The following is a 22,884-nucleotide window of genomic DNA, read 5'->3' on the forward strand; positions in this document are numbered from 1 at the left end:
TATGTTTTGAAATGTGAGGACATGAGATTTTGGGAGGCTGGGGATGGAATGATATCCCACCCAAATCTCATCTTGAATTGTAGTTTCCATAATCTGCATGTGTTGTGGGAGGCACCTGGTAGGACGTAATTGAATCATGGGGGTAGTAACCCTTATGCTGCTGTTCTTGTGATAGCGAGTGAGTTCTCATGACATCTGATAGTTTCAAAAGGGACTTTTCCCCCTTTGCTTGACATTTCTCTCTCCTGCTGCCCTGTGAAGAGGTGCCTTCTGCCATGATTGTAAGTTTCCTGAGACCTCCCTAGCCGTGAGGAACTGTGAATCAATTAAACCTTTTTTCTTTGTAAATTACCCAGTCTTGGGTATTTCTTCGTAGCAGCAGGAGAAGAGACTAATATATTCAGCTCTTCATGAGAAGTGTTGGAGGTGAAAAGAGACTACATCCCCAAGCAGGTACATGCTAATGTTAGTAACTCTGGCTTTTCTCTTTGGCTCTCTACAGAAGTAAGTGACTGAATTGTCTCTTGTAACATACTTAATTCCTTTTCTCTGCTTTCTTTCCCTTCCTGCCTTTTCTTGGTAGTAGAGGGAATACCATGTGGTGGATAGAGGCACCTTAACTTCTTTCTTTTAGACAATGTTCCTAAGATGATTTTTTGCCATTAAGGAAATACCCCTTTGCATACTTTCTTTTATTCTAGATTAATTTTACTTTATGTTATCATTGTTAGTAAAAACAAACAAAAAATAAGTAATTTTGAATGATTCATTTAATCAATAAACATTGATGGGTGGCTACATATAAGAGTAAGACATGTGGCATACAACCAGAATACAGGTCATATAGTAGGACCCTTATAAAGGAGAGTCAGCTCTCCTTTATAAGAATGAGAATGAAGAGATTCGTTTTGACCCTGTGGAGCATGGAAGAGTCCATGGAGTTTGAGGTATTTGAGCCGAGCCTTGAAAAATGGTTAGCAGAGAGAGATTTGGGAGGGAGAGTAGAACGAACACAAAGATAGGAAAGCTTGGAGTGCTGATGGACCTTTTTATCTAAACAATAGGCGGTGCTACAAGAAATGGGGGAAAGGCAAGGAGCTGACTTAAGATTGCCATACCCCTGAACTCTCTCTGATAATATATTATTTTCTGAATCATTTTGGTTTTGCAACTCATTTATTGTGGACTTTCTCTATATAAAAACTTAATCCAATCATCTTCCCTTTAAATGTCAGTGTAGATTTGACTGCCTTGATATTCTAGGGCTGGATGAGATGTGACTATGGGAGCAATTTCTGTCCCTGATAAACCTATATATAAGGATATTTGACACTATGACTTAACCAGGATTTCCTAACTTTTAACCTCGATATAAAGTACATGGCTGTCTGCAAACTCTAGCCTGCCATTCATAAAAGAAAAGTAATAATAGTGATAAACTAACAGAATCCAAAGTACTAATATTGTTGTGCTTACTGAGTAGACAAGGTGGATTGGGGTTTTCCGAGCACAGTCTCAATGCTTCAGATGTTGCTATTACAATTTTCAGTCTGACGTTAAAGGTGTCCATGCCACTTATTATTTTCCACCTTCTATGAGGCAACAGATAGGTGAGGCCATGCGAACAGGTTAAATGGCCATAATGGGAAATAACCTAGAGTTCAAACCCCAGGGAGAAGTTCATGGAGTCCCTGAGTTGTATGTGACACCATTGATTTAATAACTGCTTTGTACCACATGAAATGCCCCATCCCTTGCAAGAAGCAGCAGGTTTTCCAAAGTGTTACAAGTGAAAATAAAGCCTGTCACAGAATCAAGGACAGAGGAAATTATACTTGTATATCCTAGGGATGAGGTCAAGGTCATAGATTAAAGTATCAATAAGTCAAAAAACCAAGCCAAGGATTCAGGCTGGATAGAAAGATGAAGCAGGAATTGAGGGATTTGGGCACAGGTTGGAATTGGGAGGTTGGAATTAGGTTGTCCTTCACAGATTGAATTGAGCATAATATGTCCTGAAAGAGAAGTTAGAAGAGGATGCTATGACCAAAGTTAGCCCAGCAAAACCATGAGTGCAAGGCCCTGGAAGCCTTTGTCTATTTTTGTTAAGGTTTGGAGTAATGTGTTCTGTGGCCCTTCACTGATGGGTCAGAGGAAGGAGGCAGGTGGGGCACCACCCACTCCGCAGCAGGATTTCTGAGGTTGATGGTCAGGTCCTTTGTGATACCTTTGCAGGTCTAGCTGTTGTTTGCAGTCCGTGGCCTTACACAGTCCCGTATTCACTGTACAGTCTTATACAGTGTTGCTTCTTTTTCTTGTTATTCCCGCACTAAATCTCTGATATTACTGAGAAGCAATATTAAATCTTTTAGGGTACCTACATTTTTATAGAGCCTGATTCTAAAGGTATATTATTTTTGTTGAACTTTGAAAGAAATCAGATTAATGGCATCTGTTGTATATCTCTGCTTGATATTTATTTTATTTTTGTAATTTATTTTTTGAGATGGAGTCTCACTCTGTCTCCCAGGCTGGAGTGTGTCTTGGCTCACTGCAAACTCCGCCTCCTGGGTTCAAGCAGTTCTCCTACCTCAGCCTCCCAAGTAGCTGGGATTACAGGTGGGTGCCACCACACCCAGCTAATTTCTTTAATTTTAGTAGAAACAGGGTCTTGCCATGTTGGCTAGGCTAGTCTCAAACTCCCAAGATGTTTACTTAAAAAAAAAAAATTCAACACCGTGTACATTACAAAGAAAAAAAAAAAAGACATGATATTGTGGGCATAAAATAATATTATGCAGTAAAGGACTTGTTTCTTATTACTAGGTAAGTGAACATAGTACAATATCTGGTACTCAGTAGATGCTTAATAAATTTTGGTTCAATTGAACAGGGTATTTATATTTTTTAAATCATTATCTTTTAAACATGATTTATGCTTGCTGTTTATTCTAAAGTCTAAGTCATAATGGTTATAAATAATAGTATTTGTTTTAGAAAAACCATTTAGGAATTAATTAAGCCTAATATTTCTAATGCTATAGCTGACATTTTGGTATTACAAACCTCATAAACTTTCACTGGTATCCTCGAATCCATAAAATGTTTTTCACATCCGTGGGCAAAAGATTTAGAAGGGGTCATCGTAAGTTCAAAGTGTATAGCCAAAAAGCATGAGCTTATTAACCAAATGGGGAACAGACATAATATAAATAGAAAAGCATGTTTCTTTTTTATAAAACATTCAGAGACAAAAAAATTTTTGTGAAATTTTGTGAATGTCCAGGAAGATTTTTCAAATGTACATATTGCAATAGCACACAAAGTAACTTCTTTCTGATTCAATTTCATAAATTGCTACATGAAGAAGCACCCTCAGTAGATAATACTCAGAAATCAGCACTTAATATGGCAGTAATGGTTATTGCTGTCATTCTTTACATCTTTAAAAATAATTAAGCATTACTGCACAGGCATTATAAAGTTCCCCTATCACCATTAAGAGGATATTTGAGGTTTGATGTAATTTAGCAAATTACATTATACAGTAGTTAAGGTTTTTATGTAGTGAAGTAAAATGTGTAGTAGTTAAGCACACTTACTATATAATGCGTTGTAGAGTTACACGTTCCAGCTGCTGCCAGCTTTGTTCCAGTGTCATTATTGCTTTGCAGGCTGACGTTCCTCAGGGAGTGATTCGAGTGCAAGCTCCCCATCTTTCGAAAGTTTCCATGGCAATACAGCTAACTGAAGAACTAAAAGCCAGTGATGTACTTGCCAGGTTTCTCAGCCAAGAAAGGTAGAGGCCTGTTTTGTGTTAATTATTCCATGGCATAACTCACTTGCTCTCTCTCTCCCCTTCGCTGCTGCTTTTTTTTCCTTTTTTTAATTGTGGGGTAGTATGAAATGCTTAAAAATGTTGTGTTCCCAGAAGAAGAGAACAGCAGACTTAACCATTAGACTATTAGAATGAGTTTAGTTCATTTCATGTAGCTTGTGTTCAGGTTGAGCCTGATTCAAGCAGGATTTGAGCGTTCCTTCATTGGGCCTGTGATGGGCTTGCCAAGCGAGACCACTCAGTATTCTTTCCAGGATATGTTGATTGGAGGTTAATTACTGTTTGTAGGCTGTAAGAAAAATTACTAATTAGGATGCAGTGGCATTAAAATAAAGAAAAGACACAACTTTTTCTATGAAATATAATGAATTTCAAAATGGTCAAATTTAAAAACAAACCATAAAGAATTGAAAGAGGAAAACCAGGCCTTTGAGTGCTGAAGTCTCAGGGGGAGAACATACCATCCTCATTAAGGACAACAGGCCCTTCATCTATATTTTGGGGTTGACGGGGCAGGGAAAGTCATTGGAAAGCTGCTAGCATCCCTCTCACTATATTAGAGTATGCTCTTTCCAGAACACTTGGTAGTGTCTTTTCTTAAATTTTAGAGAGTCTAACAAGTATATTGAATTTTCAGGTTTTACCCTTTGAATTCTTTCTTTTAGCTGCAGTCATGTTTTCATGCCTTCTCCAGCCTCATTTTCAGTCACTGAAATAAACGAAATGTTTAAAAACAGAGGGAAATCCAGGGCATTGGCATCTCAGTTTACGAATACTCTCTCTTGGTCTTTCATTGAATTGAATCTCCTCATTGTAACATTTGGGGGCTTCAATCAAGCTTTCCGCCAAAGCCTCTCCAATTTTAATATATGGTAGTAGAAGTATGTAATATGTTTCTGTTCTAGCACAGGGCCTTAACAGAAACATGTTATTTACTTCTAGTACCATCAATGGAAGGGGAGATATAAACATATATTTTAAAGTACCTTCCCTCAGGGTTTATAAATTGGGAGAAAGGATGAATCTGTGCAGCTAACAGATGGTGATGAAATGAGAGAGAGGTTTATTGGTAATATCTAGGCTTCAATAAGCCAGTGTAAACTTCCCTCAAAACAGCACTCTGAAGTAAGTGCTATTATTGTGTCTGTTTCACTGATAAGAAAACAGAGATTTGCAAGGTCACACATTTTTCATAGGTGGTAGAGCTGGAATTCTCAATCTGTGGTTTCACTCCGAAGGCAGACCCCTTCACCATTCTCCACGCTGGCTGGAGGATCTACAGCGCACCATAGATCTGGGAACCACTAGTGCAGAGTCTGAGAGTAGATGGATTTTTGGGGATTATGTCCTGGGGGCAGTTGGAAGTTCTCAAATGTCTTTGCTCCCTATAGTGTTTTGCAGCTTCTGCCAAGTCGGTCCACTTCCTCTCTGCTCCCTACTTTGACTTAGTAGATACTAACTTTTGCCATTCTTCCCACCAGCCACGCTCTCATTGTCTCCCAGAATGTGTACCTGAAGACCTGGCCAGACTTCAGATATAAGCAGCTCTTTCCAGCCAGACACAGTTAATTTACATTTACTTTCAGGACCCAAGTGCTCAATTTAGTCTGTGCTTTTGTTCCTCTACTTGCTAATAATATGAGACTATGAAGCTGTACTCCACATTCAACTGTGACTTTAATATTTAAGGTATAGCACGAAACAATCATAGGTATATTGTTACAGAAAGCACCAACTTGTGACAACTATCCTCTGACAAATTTGGATTTCCTGCTTGTGGTGTTTGTATTAAATAAGCATTTGCTACACCCGGAGCAGGGTATGTTCTTCCCGCTCTTCCTCCTATCCTTCTTCACCTAGATGGAAGTCTGGTAAACTTCTCCTCCATTTACCTCACTTCCGCCCCCAGTCCTCAGCCCCTTTCCCTATGCTTGGGGATGCAATCTGGATTTCAAAGCTAACTATTTCTGTTTCACCTTCAGCTAGTTTTTATCATCTCTTTAAGTACCAACTTCCTCATTTATAAGAATGGACCAGAATAGCGTCTATTATTGTAATTTAACTAGGAAAATGACCGTGCACATATAGCACTGTCTGTCTGAGCCGCATAGTAAGTGAAATTCTCAGTAAATGTTTATATATTTCTTCCACCACATTCCTGTGCTTCTTCCATTTGTATTCCACCTGTGTTGAGGCAGTTGGAAACTCTATATCCTTCCATTCTTTTTCTCCCCCCACCTCCTCAACTGAAGCCAATAGATACATGAATGACATACAATATATGTATAATAAATCACACATTCATTCATTCTTTGATAAAGGATTATTGCCTTTTTTTAATGATGAATTTGTTGATTAGCATTATGCAAAAATCTGAGTATGCCAGGAAATCTAGTTCCTGTTTCTTTAAAGTGGAACACAGATACTTGAGAATCAGTCTGACAGCAATATCTAACTAGATGTTTTTCTTTAAATCAAGTCTCCTGAAACATTCAATTTGGTTTTCATAGAAATAGGGACTCTCTTTAGACCCATAGTTGATTGTGTTATGTACTAGATTAAAAACAAAAATAATAATGATTAAATTACTTAATTTAAAAGATAAACCTACACCCTGGTTGGAAACAAAGTGGATCAGATGCAGTGCAGCAGGTGGAACCAGCCTGAGGACCCAGAGAGCCCTCCAGTGTGCCAGGGACACAGGGTGGGGAGAGAAAGGAGGAGAACCAGATGAACCATTCCGTGGGTGGTGAGGAGCGCTGCTGCTATACCATGTTCTTCCTAATGGCTTGAATACAAGTCAGACCTGATTTTCTCTTCTCAGTTCCAGAGAGTGTGTCTTCAGGGCCTTATCTCAGTGTTCCACTAACCTTGCCATGCTTCAGAATCCACTATAGAGCATTTGAAAAGCAGTTTCTTGGGCTTTATTCTAGACCAGTTAAATCTGAGTTTCTAGAGCTCTCGGTCTGAATTTTTAGCAGGTTTCTCAGGTAATTCTTTTATAGAAAGATTTGAAAGCCACTGAGTTTCACCAATTTTTATGTTTGAAGCTAATGTTCTGGAACACTTTATTCTTTGAAGAGTGTAAATCTTTAAACACTTTTTTTTTTCTTAGTTTTTTGGTCTTTTGGAGAGAGGGTCTCATTCTGTCTCCCAGGCTGGAATGCAGTGGTGCAATCTCAGCTCACTGCAACGTCCATCTCCTGGGCTCAAGCAGTCCTCCCATCTCAGCCTCCCGAGTAGCTAGGATCACAGGCGCTCGCCACCATGCCCGGCTGAATTTTTTGTATTTTGGGTAGAGACGGGGTTTTGCCATGTTGCCCAGGCTGGGCTCAAGTGATCTACCTGCTTTGGCCTCCCAAAGTGCTGGGATTACAGGCATGAGCCTTCACACCCAGCCAGAAGCATGTCTTATTCTTTATATGCATCTTGCACACTACTAGAGTTGTCAGCACAGCAAACCCATGATAAATACTTATTAAATAAGCATAATGTGAAAACTAAGGTGGAAACATTTCTTTTAATAGTTTTATGAGGACCATTTAGGCTTGTATACAAAGTGGATAATCATATTAATAATTTGATTGGCAGTGAAATGTTACATTAACTTTTCTTTTGAATTTTACAAATTTAGATACTGATTTACTATTTTGCCTTCAGATGTATAATTCCATTTGTTTATCTTAATGTACAGGTGTGACACTGTTATTACCTATTGGGTACATTTAACAGATGGGAAAATACAAACGTGTAGATAATTACAGTGTGTCTAAGTTATGAATTTTCCATACCAGCCAGAATTCCCCAAGCATGTTAAAGTGATTTACTTGCAAGCTGTTTGATGATACAAGTAATCCCTTTGTTTTGTCCCTCATAGTGGGGTTGCCCAGACTCTCAAGAAAGGAGAAGTTTTTTTGTATGAAATTGGAGGAAATATTGGTAAGCAGGGTTTTTTTTCTCTTTGCATTTCACATGCTGTTTGGATATTGCCAGTGGTTATTATTTATGTCTTTGGAGGAAGAACAGGAAATTAGAAGTAAAATATACCACGCTTTAGATAGTTGCTGAATATTGTGAATTTATTTAATGGTTTGACCTTTCTCTTCAGGCTCTGTTTGAGCTCCTTGTGTACAAATGCCCATCTATGTTCAATTTCAGCAAAGGCAAGTTCCCTATACAGTAAGAATAACTCCTGGAATGGTTAATGATGCAAGTTTTTCAAAACTCTCTTCTTTTTAATATACTCATGTCACATAGTAAAGGAAGTAGTTGAGCTTAGATAAGGCTAAGATAACACTTTATTATAGTATAGTGTTAGATATTTTTAGTAAAAGCAGATTTACTTTTACCATAGTTGATTTACTGCTAAATTTTATACACATGCACACACACTCAAATTCACATTAGTAATTTAAAAAATGGAATGAATTAATTTTGACCATTTTTTTTATTTTCCCCTTTTGTAATTATCAGTGAGTCTTACCCATCTCTTTTTAAAAATTTGAAATAATCTTTTTCTCTTTTTTGACTCTTGGAAATGGTAAGGGTAAAATTATTAAGAAATAAATGAAATAATGTTAAGTTCAAAATAGTAATTAAAAATAATTTTACAGGCCGGGCACAGTGGCTAATGCCTGTGATCCCAGCACTTTGGGAGGCCAAGGCAGGTGGATCATGAGGTCAGGAGATCGAGACCATCCTGGCTAACATGGTTAAACCCCGTCTCTACTAAAAATACAAAAAACAAATTAGCTGGGTGTGGTGGCGGGTGCCTGTAATCCCAGCTACTCAGGAGGCTGAGGCAGGAGAATGACGTGAACCCGGGAGGCAGAGCTTGCAGTGAGCTGAGATCAGGCCACTGCACTCCAGCCTGGGCAACAGAGCGAGACTCTGTCTCAAAAAAAAAAAAAAAAAAAAAAAAAAAAATATATATATATATATATATATATATATATACACACACACACACATATACGTACATACATATAAAACAATAAATTTCGTAGAATGTTTTTGTGGGAATTAAAAATGTTAGTAAATTATTGAAAGTTAAAGATAGGAATGTGAAGGCTTATTCTTTAAATAGGCCATGACACTAGAAACCTGGAATTGTTAACTCTATTAGTAAAGGTTATTTAAATATTAATATATTTGATTTCTTATTTTACTTTTAGATCTTGGGAATTAAGTGTAGTTTCTTAGGTGGATTCAGAACCATTGCCCCTCCTAATAAGGTGATTAAGCTTTTAAGGAACCATTGAGGAGCCTATCATACAAAGTATTTTCAGCTTCCTAAATTAATTTGAAACCTATTCATTTAGAGAAAGACTATCAATTTTACTTTTCCAGTTGTTGGCCAATTTTTACAATATTTTGAGAAACAGGAAAGAATGAGAAGTTTTTTTTTTATTTGTTTTGTTTTGGAGACAGTGTCTGCCTCTGTCACCCACGCTGGAGTGCGGTGGCGCAATCTCGACTCACTGTACCTCCACCTCCTGAGCTCAAGCCATCCTCCCACGTCAACCTCCCGAGTAGCTGGGACTACAGGTGCAAGCCACCATGCTTAGCTAATTTTTGTATTTTTTGTAGAGACGGGGTTTCATTACGTTGCTCAGGCTGATCTCGAACTCCTGATCTCAAGCAATCTGCCCACCTCGGCCTCCCAAAGTAGAATAAGTATTTTGAAGCCCAAGATTTAAGAGTTAAATAGTTAAGCTTAAGTTTAAAATTGCATACCAATCTACCTGCTGTATTAAACTGACACAACATCTATTTTAACAGGGGAACGCTGCCTTGATGATGACACTTACATGAAGGATTTATATCAGCTTAACCCAAATGCTGAGTGGGTTATAAAGTCAAAGCCATTGTAGAAGACTTAACAAGCTGCAGATAACCATGTGGACTTCTGTAATAATTCTTGCTGAGTCAAGAGTGTAAATAAAAGAAGTGGCAGGACTCTTATTATTCAGTTGTACTCAACTGTTTAAAAATGACTCTCTCAAGCCTTAAAAAGTCATAGATTTGTGCTGCTGCCAGAATTATATTAATTATTATTAATGTTATTATTAGAAAAAATATTTCTGGAGTGAGAGTAAAGAGGCTTAATTAGCTTATGGGCATTTTTCATATGCTCAGTGGAATGTGTCCAGATGTGACATAGTTTTTTTTTTAATATGTGAAAATGTATTCTCTTCCCACCCTTTTCTCCTAAACTCATATATACTGTAATATATGCTCTCTCACCTCTATTGCCTCTTCACATCTGCCCTTTCCCAGTTAGGTTTGCTTTTTGACCAAAAAGATAACAAATACTAGATATGGCAAGTTGTGAAGACAGCACATTAAAACATACCTAATTTCACAGTATTCCTGTCATGACAGAATGTTAGTATTCATCTCTTTGAATCATTTGCTCAAATAATAACATTCCACCTTTTCCTGCTGTATTACAGGAGGTGATTTGCATTTTTTCTGTTCATCTGACTTATGTTCACAGAATTGTATCAGCAATCAAGAAAATAGGACTGTCAGAAGCTGCCAGTTATTACTGAACCATTAAATACTTATATACTAAGAATAAATAAAATATACCCATGTGAAATAATAACTGGATTATGGATAACAAGAGAGTGAAAGTCAAAGCACTTTCTGTCTACTGTACTCTTCTAAATGGAATTTTAAAAGTCATAGCTGGCTTTACATGTTGTCATATTAGCATTATAAATATGCATGATAGTATAATCCAGTAATGGTTGAAGAATGTATTTTACTTAAAGAGGGATTTTTTTTAAACTCCTGAATAAGTCTACTTGAAGAGTTACTCTTCTGGATGAACAAGCTTTTGTTTGTGTTCTTATTTTAAATAATTGGAGTCAATTTATTAAAATATTGTCAAAAGTCCTATTCCCAGGGATTTTAATGCACAAACTATATTGTGACAAGAGATGAGCCTCTGTACTGTAAATAAGAGAAATGAAGTAGAGAAATGTTAAATATTTTATGAGTTTAGAATGTAGTAAATAAAAGGTGATGTAAATGAATGCTGCACAAATGGTGTTTATGATACTTTTAGTAGTACTTTAGGAAAAATTACACATTCTCAGAAGCTCTTGATGTCTCTAATTAAAGGGGGGGAATGGTGTTAATGAGAACCGTCATAAATTTTTAGCATATAATTACAAGAACAGCCTGTGGATATGATCACTTAAATAATTTTGTGGTGATTCGTTGCTTTTTTATTTAAAAGAAAATTTTGTAATTAAATGCCTTTTTCTAAATTATCTTCTCTTGGAATCATTACTTTTAATCCTTTGTGTTTATGAGTATTTTTGCTCTTTATTAATATTGAGAAATGGACTCTTTTTGTTATTAAAAGTCACCTCTATTTTATTTCTGCTATTTTCTTTGTAATTTTTAAAGTAGGAAGATGTCAGAGATATAAATGTGTTTCATCTTTAGGTTTTTTCCTTTTACAAATTTTTATTTTTTAGGATTTTCAAAATACAGTTTAATCTGTTTCTTTGACAATATGTATTAATTTCCCAATTAGCAAAATGGTACTTATTAGTGAGTTGAAAACAATTAACAACATAAAAGAAAAATTATGTGCTTAAAACATTTTAGGTGTATATGACTTCCAAAAAAAAAAAAAAGAAGGTAGCAGTGAGGATAATGATTTAAGTAAAAGATTTTCTGAAGCCTATGCCAACTAATTTTCACAATGTTTGCTACCTACCTGAAAAGGAGGGTCAGGAGGGAGACACAATATATTTTTGATCATGAAAAAGTATCAGATCTTAATTTTTAAAAAGTGAAAATGCCATTTTATTTTGAATGTCTTTTAGAACTCATGACCCAAGTTAATCGATATTGAATAATATCACATAAATAACCAAAAAATATGGACTTAAAAAAATCTTTATTTTTTTAGAGACAGGGTCTTGCTCTGTTGTCCAGATTGGAGTACAGTAGCGCATTCGTGGCTAACTGCAGCCTCAAGTGCTGGGGCTCAAGCAATCCTCCTGCCTCAGACTCCTAAGTAGCTAGGACCACAGGTGCATGCCACCATGCCTGGATCTAAAGAGAAAAAAAGCTTGATATTATAGATCCTTGAATATAAATATCCTGATATTAACCTACTGCTTTTGCTGTGATTTTTTTCCCTTAGTGAGTTTTAAATCTCAGGCTAGATTTTTATTTGTTTTTCTGTATGTGTATGAGACAAAATAAAAACAAATATATTTGCCTTGAGTTTGAAACATTTGAACTCTTAAAGGAGGACTGGTTGTCCTGTTAACGTTGGTGATGCTCCTTTCTGAAAGAGGCTTCATTAATCTGTTCTCACACTGCTATGAAGAAATACCTGAGACTGGGTAATTTATAAAGAAAAGAAGTTTAATTGACTCACATAGTTGAGGAGGCCTCAGAAAACCTACAGTCATGGCGGAAGGGGAAGAAAACATGTCCTTCATATGGCGCCAGGACGGAGAAGAAAGAGAAGTGCAGAGTGAAGGGGGGGAAAGCCCCTCACAAAACCATCAGATCTTGTGAGAACTCCCAATCACGAGAACAGCATGGGGAACTGCCCCCATGATTCAGTCACCTCCCACAAGGTCCCTCCCCCAACATGTGGGGATTACAATTGAGATTACAATTCAAGATGAGATTCGGGTGGGGACACAGAGCCAGCCTATCTCAGATTTCATTGTAATTCTTTGCACTTACACAGTCTTTGCTTAATGCTGCTGTAGAATTCAATGTAAATTCCTTACTAGTACTCTTTGGGAAAGGCAGATTATTTTACCAACTTCATGGAATTTTTCATTATTGTCTTTCCTCGTTTTCATTAAACTGGTTTGCACTCTCTGATTGTCCTGGTTTCTCACCTACTCATCAGTAGGTGGCAGTATTGGTCAGGGATTCCTTTGAATCGAAACTACGGGAAGTTTTTTAAATGAACCTGAGTTCATAGGGAAGTTGCTAAGACTCAGTGCCAGGCAGTTAGGTAAGAACACTGGAGCTCCTGTTTTGATTACTGATTCTGAAATTGTAATAATTTCAGAGTTTCTATGTTCAACCTGTTTGTCTGCTTTTATCCTTAATCCATTGAATGGGAAGGGTGGGAGAAGAGGACATTTTTCTAAGCTGAAATTAGGCTTTTGACAACGTCTATTTCAAGCAGAGGGATTATGACAAGAAGGAAGGCAGTGAACCGGGAAAGTAAGTGAAGGGATGTCTAAGATAAGACGGCATAATTAACCTTTTTTTTTTTTTTTTTTAATATAGTTTAAGTTCTGGGATACATGTGCAGAACGTGCAGGTTTGTTACATAGGTATACATGTGCGTTAGTGTTTTGCTGCACCCATCGACCGGTCATATACATTAGGTATTTCTCCTAATGCTCTCCCTCCCCTAGCTCCCCAATCCCTGATAGGTGCCAGTGTGTGATGTTCCCCCTCTGTCTCCATGTGTTCTCGTTATTCAGCTCCCACTTATGAGTGAGAATATACGGTGCTTGGTTTTCTGTTCCTGTGTTACTTTGCTGAGAATGATGGTTTCCAGCTTTATCCATGTCCCTGCAAAGGACATGAACTCATCCTTTTTTATGGCTACATAGTATTCCATGGTGTGTATGTGTCACATTTTCTTTTATCCAATGTATCATAGATGGGCATTTGGGTTGGTTCCAAGTCTTTGCTATTGTGAACAATGCTGCAATAAACCATGTGTGCATGTGTCTTTACAGTAGAATGATTTATAATCCTTTGGGTATATAGCCAGTAATGGGATTGCTGGGTCAAATGGTATTTCTGGTTCTAGATCCTTGAGGAATTGCCACACTGTCTTCCACAATGGTTGAACTAATTTACACTCCCACCAACAGTGTAAAGTGTTCCTATTTCTCCACATCCTCTCCAGTATCTGTTGTTTCCTGACTTCTTAATGATCACCATTCTAACTGGCATGAGATGGTATCTCATTGTGGTTTTTATTTGCATTTCTCTAACGACCAGTGATGATGAGCTTTTTTCCATGTTTGTTGGCTACATAAATGTCTTCTTTTGAGAAGTGTCTGTTCATATCCTTCACCCACTTTTTGATGGGGTTGATTTTATTGTAAATTTGTTTCAGTTCCTTGAAGAATCTGGATATTAGCCCTTTGTCAGATGGATGGACTGCAAAAATTTTCTCCATTCTGTAGGTTGCCTGTTTACTCTGATGGTAGTTTCTTTTGCTGTGCAGAAGCTCTTTAGTTTAATTAGATCCCATTTGTCAATTTTGGCTTTTGTTGCCATTGCTTTTGGTGTTTTAGTCATGAAGTCTTTGCCCATGCCTATGTCCTGAATGGTATTGCCTAAGTTTTCCTCTAGGGTTTTTATGGTTTTAGATCTTATGTTTAAGTCTTTAATCCACTGAGTTAATTTTTGTATAAAGTGTAAGGAAGGCATCCAATTTCAGTTTTCTGCATATGGCTAGCCAGTTTTCCCAACACTATTAAATAAGGAATCCCTTCCCCATTGCTTGTTTTTGTCAGGTTTGTCAAAGATCAGGTGGTTGTAGATGTGTGGTGTTATTTCTGGTGCCTCTGTTCTGTTTCATTGGTCTATATATCTGTTTTGGTACCAGTACCGTGCTGTTTTGGTTACTGTAGACTTGTAGTACAGTTTGAAGTCAGGTAGCATGATGCCTCCAGCATTGTTCTTTTTGCTTAGGATTGTCTTGGCTATATGGGCTCTTTGTTGGTTTCATATGAAATTTAAAGTAGTTTTTTCTAATTCTGTGAAGAAAGTCAATGGTAGCTTGATGGAGATAGCATTGAATCTGTAAATTACTTTGGACAGTATGGCCATTTTCACGATATTGATTCTTCCTATCCGTACGCATGGAATGTTTTTCCATTTGTGTCCTCTCATTTCCTTGAGCAGTGGTTTGTAGTTGTCCTTGAAGAGGTCCTTCATGTCCCTTTTAAGTTGGATTCCTAGGTATTTTATTCTCTTTATAGCAATTGTGAATGGGAGTTCACTCATGATTTGGCTCTCTGCTTGTCTATTATTGGTGTATAGGAATGCTTGTGATTTTTGCACACTGATTTTGTATCCTGAGACTTTGCTGAAGTTGCTTATCAGCTTAAGGATATTTTGCGCTGAGACAATGGGGTTTTCTAAATATACAATCATGTTGTCTGCGAACAGAGACAATTTGACTTCCTCTCTTCCTATTTAAATACCCTTTCTTTCTTTCTCTTCTCTGATTGCCCTGGCTAGAACTTCCAATATTATGTTGAATAGGAGTGGTAAGAGAGGACATCCTTGTCTTGTGCTGGTTTTCAAAAGGAATGCTTCCAGCGCTTGCCGATTCAGTATGATATTGGCTGTGGGTTTGTCATAAATGACTCATTATTTTGAGATATGTTCCATCAATACCTAGTTTATTGAGAGTTTTTAGCATGAAGGTGTGTGGAATTTTATCAAAGACCTTTTCTGCATCTGTTGAGATAATCATGTGGATTTTGTCATTGGTTCTGTTTATGTGATGGATTGCATTTATTGATTTAAGTATATTGAAGCAGCCTTGCATCCCAGGGATGAAGCCAACTTGATCGTGGTGGATAAGCTTTTTGATGTGCTGCTGGATTCCCTTTGCCAGTATTTTATTGAGGACTTTCGCATCGATGTTCATCAGGGATATTGGCCTGAAATTTTCTTTTTTTGTTGTGTCTCTGCCAGGTTTTGGTATTAGGATGATGCTAGCCTCATAAAATGAGTTGGGGGGAATCCCTCTTTTTATGTTGTTTGGAATAGTTTCAGAAGGAATGATACCAGCTCCTCTTTGCACCTCTGGTAGACTTCGGCTGTGAATCCATCTGGTACTGAGCTTTTTTGGTTGGTAGGCTATTAATTACTGTTTCAATTTCAGAACTTGTTATTGGTCTATTCAGGGATTCACCTTCTTCCTAGTTTAGTCTTGGGAGGGTGTGTGTGTCCAGGAATTTACCCATTTCTTCTAGTTTTTCTAGTTTATTTGCGTAGAGGTATTTATAGTATTCTCTGATGGTAGTTTGTATTTCTGTGGGATCAGTTATGATATCCCCTTCATCATTTTTTATCGTGTCTATTTGATTCTTCTCTCTTTTCTTCTTTAGTAGTCTGGCTAGTGGTCTATCAATTTTGTTAATCTTTTCAGAAAACCAGCTTCTGGATTCATTGATTTTTGAAGGGTTTTTCATTATCTCCTTCAGTTCTGCTCTGATCTTAGTTATTTCTTGTCTTCTGCTAGCTTTTGAATTTGTTTGCTCTTGCTTCTGTAGTTCTTTTAATTGTGATGTTAGGGTGTCAATGCATTTAGTGCTATAAATTTCCCTCTAAACACTGCTTTAGCTGTGTCCCAGAGATTCTGGTATGTTGTGTCTTTGTTCTCATTGGTTTCAAATAACTTATTTATTTCTGCCTTAATTTTTTTATTTGCCCAGTAGTCATTCAGGAGCAGATTGTTCAGTTTCCATGTAGTTGTGTGGTTTTGAGTGAGTTTCTTAATCCTGAGTTCTAATTTGATTGCACTGTAGTCTGAGAGACTGTTGGTTATGATTTCAGTTATTTCGCATTTCCTGAGAAGGGTCTTACTTCCAATTATGTGGTCAATTTTAGAATAAATGCTATGTGGTGCTGAGAAGAACGTATATTCTGTTGATTTGGGGTGGAGAGTTCAGTAGGTGTCTATTAGGTCCACTTGGTCCAGAGCTGAGTTAAAGTCCTGAATATCCTTATTAATTTTCTGTCTCGTTGATCTGTCTGATATTGACAATGGGATGTTAAAGTCTCCCACCATTATTGTGTAGGAGTCTAAGTCTATTTGTAGGTATCTAAGAACTTGCTTTATGAATCTGGGTGCTCCTGTGTTGGTGCATATATATTTAGGATAGTTAGCTCTTCTTGTTGCATTGATCCCTTTACCATTATGTAGTGCCCTTCTTTGCCTTTTTTTAGTCTTTGTTGGTTTAAAGTCTGTTTTACCAGAGACTAGGATTGCAACCCCTGCCTTTTTTTTTTTTTTTTTTTTTTTTGCTTTCCATTTGCTTGGTAAATATTCCTCCATCTCTTTATTTTGAGCCTATGTGTGTCTCTGCATGTGAGATGGGTCTCCTGAATACAGCACACTGATGGGTCTTTATCCAATTTGCCAGTCTGTGTCTTTTAATTGGGAAATGTAGCCTATTTACATTTAAGGTTAATATTATTATGTGTGACTTTGATCCTGTCATTATGATGCTAGGTGATTATTCTGCCCATTCATTGATGCAGTTTCTTCATAGTGTCAGTGGTCATTAAAATTTGGTATGTTTTTGCAGTGGCTGGTACCGGTTTTTCCTTTTCATATTTAGTGCTTCCTTCAGGAGCTCTTGTAAGGCAGGCCTGGCGGTGACAAAATCTCTCAGCATTTGCTTGTCTGTAAAGGATTTTTTTTTCTCCTTCGCTTATGAAGCTTAGTTTGGCTGGATATGAAATTCTTGGTTGAAAATTCTTTTCTTTAATAATGTTGAATATTGGCCCCACTCTCTTCTGACGTGTAGGGTTTCTGCAGAGAGATCTGCTGTTAGTCTGATGGGCTTCCCTTTGTGAGTAACCTGACCTTTCTCTCTGGCTGCCGTTAACATTTTTTCCTTCATTTCAACTCTGGTGAGTCTGACAGTTATGTGTTTTGGGTTGCTCTTCTTGAGTAGTATCTTTGTGGTGGTCTCTGTATATTCTGAATTTGAATGTTGGCCTGTCTTGCTAGGCTGGGGAAGTTCTGCTGGATAATATCCTGAAGAGTGTTTTCCAACTTGGTTCCATTCTCCCCATCCCTCTCAGGTGCACCAGTCAAACGTAGGTTTGGTCTTTTTGGTCTTTTCACATAGTCCCATATTTCTCAGAGGCTTTGTTCGTTCCTTTTCATTCATTCTTCTCTAATCTTGTCTTCACTCTTTATTTAATTAAGTTGATCTTCAGTCTCTGATGTCCTTTCTTCCACTTGATTGATTCTGCTATTGATACTTGTGTATACTTTATGCAGTTCCTGTGCTGTGTTTTTCAGCTCCATCAGGTCACTTATGTTCTTCTCTAAATTGGTTATTCTGGTTAGCAATTCCTCTAACCTTTTTTCGAGGTTCTTTCTTCCTTGCATGGGGTTAAAACATGCTCCTTTAGCTTGGAGGAGTTTGTGATTACCCACCTTCTGAAACCTGCTTCTGTCAATTCATCAAACTCATTCTCCATCCAGTTTTCTTCCCTTGTTGGTGAGGAGCTGTGATCCTTCAGAGGAGAAGAGGTGTTCTGGTTTTTGGAATTTTCAGCATTTTTGTGCTGTTTTTTTTTTCTCCTCTTCATGGATTTATCGACCTTTGGTCTTTGATGTTGGTGGCCTTCAGATGGGGTTTTTGTGTGAACGCTCTTTTTGTTGATGTTGATGCTATTCCTTTCCGTTTGTTAGTTTGCCTTCTAACAGGCCCCTCTGCTGCAGATCTGCTGCTGCTTTCTGGAGGTCCCCTCCAGACCCTGTTGGCCTGGGTATCACCAGCAGAGGCTACAGAACACCAGAGATTGCTGCCTGCTCCTTCCTCTGGAAGCTTCATCCCAGAGGGGCACCTGCCAGATGCCAGCCGGGCTCTCTTGTATGAAGTGTCTCCGAGTCAGGAGGCACAGGGGTCAGGGACCCACTTGAGGAGGCAATCTGTCCCTTAGCAGAGCTCAAGTGCTGTGCTGGGAGATCCACTGCTCTTTTCAGAGCTGGCAGGCAGGAATGTTTAAGTCTGCTGAAGCTGTGCCCACAGCCACCCCTTCCCCCAGGTGCTTTGTCCCATGGGGATGGGAGTTTTATCTATAAACTCCTGACTGGGGCTACTGCCTTTCTGTCAGATATACCCTGCCCAGAGAGGAGGAATCTAGAGAGGCAGTCTGGCTACAGTGGCTTTGCTGAGCTGTGGTGGGCTTCACCCAATTAGAACTTCCCAGCAGCTTTGTATACACTGAAGGGGAAAACAGCCTACTCAAGCCTCAGTAATGGCAGACGCCCCTCCTCCCACCAAGCTTGAGCATCCCAGGTTGACTTCAGACTGCTGTTCTGGCAGCGAGAAGTTCAAGCCAGTGGATCTTAGCTTGCTGGGCTCTGTGGAGGTGGAATCTGCTGAGCTAGACCACTTGGCTCTCTAGCTTCAGCCCCGTTTCCAGGTGAGTGAATGGTTCTGGCTCGCTGGCGTTCCAGGCCTCAATGGGTTATGAAACAAAACCACTGCAGCTAGCTCAGTATCTACCCAAATGGCTGCCCAGTTTTGTGCTTGAAACCCAGGGCCCTGGTGGTGTAGGCACCTGAGGGAATCTCCTGCTCTGTGGGTTGTGAAGACCCTGGGAAAAGCGTAGTTTCTGGGCCAAAATGCGCTATTCCTCACGGCATAGTCCCTCATGGTTTCCCTTGGGTAGGGGAGGGAGTTCCCTGACCTCTTGCACTTCCTGGGTGATGCAACGCCTCACCTTGCTTCGGCTCGCCCTCCATGGGCTGTACCCACTATCTAAGCAGTCCCAATGAGATGAGTAGGGTGCCTCAGTTGGAAATGCAGAAATCACTTGCCTTCTGCGTTGATCTTGCTGGGAGCTGCAGACCGGAGCTGTTCCTATTTGGCCATCTTGCCAGTCACTGTGATAGTGTATATGTGTTCATTCAACAAATATTTACTGGTCACCTACATATATGCCAGACATGTTCTACCCTTGAGATGCACCGGTGAACAAAGTAACAAAAAGCCCTTATTTCATAGCGCTTACATTCTAGTGGAGGGAGACTGATAATGAAATATTAATGAGCAAAAAGAATTCTATAGTGTATTGAAAGGTGGTAAGTACAACGGAGACAAAAAAGATGAGCAGAACAAATAGGACAAGATGTGGAGAGATAGGGTCATTGCAGCATTCAACAAGAAGTCTTATTGAATAATTAAAAACTAAGAAAATACTGGAAACAAGTCTTCAAGGAACTTGCCATGTAGATATCTGGAAGAACATTCTATGCAAAGTAAATTACTAGAACAAAGGTCCAAAGCAGAAATGTGCCTGTTACCAAAGGTGTGGCTGGGGTGGACTCAGGGCTGGTGATAGTAACAGGGCAGGGCAGAGAAGTAACACTATCATGGGGAACGAGATCATGGAGGGCTTTGTGTTAGGGCGATTATTATTCAAATCAGGACATTTCTGAGGGTGAAGCAGGGCACTGTTGGTGAGGGCAGTAACTGTGGAGTGATAAGTAATCAGATTCTAGATATATTTTTGAAGGTAGAGTCTATAGGATTTTTTCTGATACGAGAGGATTTTAAATCAAGGATAACCACAAGATTTTTGACGAGCCATTGCAAGGATGGATTTTCCAACAAGAGAAATAGGGAAGTGGAGGTAAATCAGGTATCATTAGCAGGGATTCAGGAGTTCAGTCGTGGATGTATGGAATTTGAAGTGCCTGTTAGATATCCAAGTGGCAATATTTTGAAAGCAGTTACATGAGCAGGCATTAAGGAGAGAAGTCTAGACTGGATTCATCTGCATGCATATGGACTTTTAAACCATGACCTTGCATGAGATCACCAAGGCAGTGAGTCTGGGTATAATAAAATTACCAAGAACTCGGCCCTGGAGCTACCCAACATTAGCAGTTAGAAAAAAAGGAACTAGCAAAGAGGTTGAAAATAAGTAACCTTATAGATAACCGAGAGACAGTGGTGTCCCAGAAGCCAACTGCAGTGGGAGTGATTGTAGTATCAGATGCTACTTATAGTTCAAATGAGCTAAAGGGCAGAAGTTAACCACTGGCTTTATCTATATGGAGGTCTTAGTAGACCTTGCTGAGTAGTTTTGGTAAAGTGATAAGGATGCTTGTAGTGGGGTTAAGAGAATGAGAATTGGGGACTGTGAGTATGGACAGCACGTATAAGGAGCTCTCCTGCTACACAAGAGAGCAAATAAGGCACTAGCAGAAGAAAGAGTTGGAAGTGCTTCACATAGGGCCTTTGATGCTGGGCAAAAGACTTTTTTTAATTTTAAGTATTTTTTTTTTCAAATTTAATATTTTGAGAAGATATGATATGGATACTGGAGCCAGACTACCTGGGTTAACAAATGTGATCTTGGACAAGTTACTTACCTGTGCCTCATTTCATACTTTGTATAAAGATAATAATAGGAATATTTACTTCTTAGCAGCTTACTAGAATTAAATAATCCAGACAAAGGGCTCAGCAGCATACTAGCCTGATAGTATTTAATAAATGTATTTTTATTATTTATTATTTTGCTCAATATTATCAGAGCTGTACCTTTATAATTTTAAAATATTCTGGGCCTAGCACGGTGGCTCACGCCTGTAATCCCAGCACTTCGGGAGGCCAAGGCAGGCAGATCACGAGGTCAGGAGATCAAGACCATCCTGGCCAACATGATAAAACCCCATTTCTACTAAAAATACAAAAAGTGTCTGGGTGTGGTGGCGCGTGCCTGTAATCCCAGCTACTCGGGAAGCTGAGGCAGAAGAATTGCTTGAACCAGAGAGTTGGAGGTTGCAGTGAGCTGAGATGGCACCACTGTACTCTAGCCTGGTGACGGAGTGAGACTTGGTCTCAAAAAAAAAGTATGTGTGTAAATATATATATATATATATATGTAATTCTGCCATATTCTATTTTTCCCATCAATACAGAGAAAAGATGTAACAGACCTATCAGTAATAGATCCTAATAAATAGATGAGAGAATGGTGGAATGGTGGGCAGCACCTATATTTAGAATAACTGGTCGGGCGCGGTGGCTCAAGCCTGTAATCCCAGCACTTTGGGAGGCCGAGACGGGCGGATCACGGGGTCAGGAGATCGAGACCATCCTGGCTAACCCGGTGAAACCCCGTCTCTACTAAAAAATAAAAAAAAATTAGCCGGGCGAGGTGGCGGGCGCCTGTAGTCCCAGCTACTCGGGAGGCTGAGGCAGGAGAATGGCGTGAACCCGGGAGGTGGAGCTTGCAGTGAGCTGAGATCCGGCCACTGCACTCCAGCCTGGGCGACAGAGCGAGACTCCGTCTCAAAAAAAAAAAAAAGAATAACCAGCCTTCCCCCGAAGGGTAATTCTGATAGCATCCCCCATGAACATTCCTTTTCCCAAGTTAGGAGTCATTTATTGGATATTTATGGAATGTCCCTCTTTATCTCATTTGGAGTTACTGATTCCAATGCCACACTATCTCAGCTGGAAATCAGTGCTAGTAACTCTTCCTTAGATTGTCGGTGGCACCGTAGGGCATAGAAATAATTTTGTGAGAACACCTTTTTTCTACTTCCATGAGCTCAGCTCAACCTTAAATATTGTTTGTTTCATTTAAGTTAAACAGATTGGCATAAAGACAGAGTTCTCTCCCTGCATGTCAGACCAGAAGGTCTAGGAAGAAAAACTCTTATCCAGTTCATGTTCTGTCTTGATACATTGTTCACTCCTGGGACAATCCTGGGCTCTTTCAGTTGGCGTTAGCTGCTCATGCTGGCAGAAGTTCCAATTCCTTGCCCTGCTGTTTCTAGGTCTGTGATCTCTCAAATGTTATATTTAATACATATTAAATGGCAATAATAATTTCCCTCCCATTTCCATTGGCTTCACATCTTGGAATCTGGAGTTGGCATCCAGCTTCTCTTTTTCACTTGTACCCCAAAGTCGTGTATGCAGTCGGTTGGCTCTGGTAGAAAGGATTCCAAATGAAACACTAGAACCCCCTTCTTCCATATAAGCATTTCTTCAAGTCCTTAGGGTTTATTTGAAGAGTTTCATGAGTTATTTTCACATGTAGCTGCATACTGTATATGAGAAATAGATTGGTTGCAAGAAAAACTGCTTCTATGGTACTTCCAACTTAGTCAAGAAACACTGGCTTTGTCACAAGCCAGCTTTTTATCTTGAGATTGCAAATCTTGATTTCTCAACTGAAGGAGCTCAGATAAGCTTCAGAGAATGCAGCTCTACTTCGTGCTGTCTTTACTCCTCTTTTGA

General features: G+C 38.9%; 1 protein-coding gene and 2 long non-coding RNA genes across 7 annotated transcripts in view; 1 reads left to right on the top strand and 2 right to left on the bottom strand.

Annotated features, from left to right (window-relative positions):
• Positions 1 to 3,760, bottom strand: part of LOC117097549 — a 52,216-nt gene extending 48,456 nt beyond the window's left edge. Inside the window, exon 1 of the long non-coding RNA XR_004442987.1 lies at positions 3,603 to 3,760. This is a non-coding gene — a long non-coding RNA (uncharacterized LOC117097549). The remainder of the gene's footprint in view (positions 1 to 3,602) is intronic.
• Positions 1 to 12,095, top strand: part of ARHGAP18 (Rho GTPase activating protein 18) — a 195,838-nt gene extending 183,743 nt beyond the window's left edge. For 3 of the 5 annotated variants that reach the window (XM_033235509.1, XM_033235510.1, XM_033235511.1), the window contains exons 13-15: positions 3,675 to 3,799; positions 7,716 to 7,777; positions 9,620 to 12,095. In XM_033235509.1, coding sequence (XP_033091400.1) covers positions 3,675 to 3,799; positions 7,716 to 7,777; positions 9,620 to 9,711 — 279 coding nt within the window. In that variant the 3' untranslated portion in view covers positions 9,712 to 12,095. The remainder of the gene's footprint in view (positions 1 to 3,674; positions 3,800 to 7,715; positions 7,778 to 9,619) is intronic. The other 2 variants (XM_033235508.1, XM_033235512.1) reach the window with 2 other exon arrangements.
• Positions 3,957 to 22,884, bottom strand: part of LOC117097547 — a 66,776-nt gene continuing 47,848 nt past the window's right edge. The window contains exon 2 of the long non-coding RNA XR_004442985.1: positions 3,957 to 4,127. This is a non-coding gene — a long non-coding RNA (uncharacterized LOC117097547). The remainder of the gene's footprint in view (positions 4,128 to 22,884) is intronic.

Source organism: Trachypithecus francoisi, unplaced genomic scaffold, assembly GCF_009764315.1.
Source record: "Trachypithecus francoisi isolate TF-2019V2 unplaced genomic scaffold, Tfra_2.0 Lachesis_group15, whole genome shotgun sequence".
NCBI lineage: Eukaryota > Metazoa > Chordata > Mammalia > Primates > Cercopithecidae > Trachypithecus > Trachypithecus francoisi.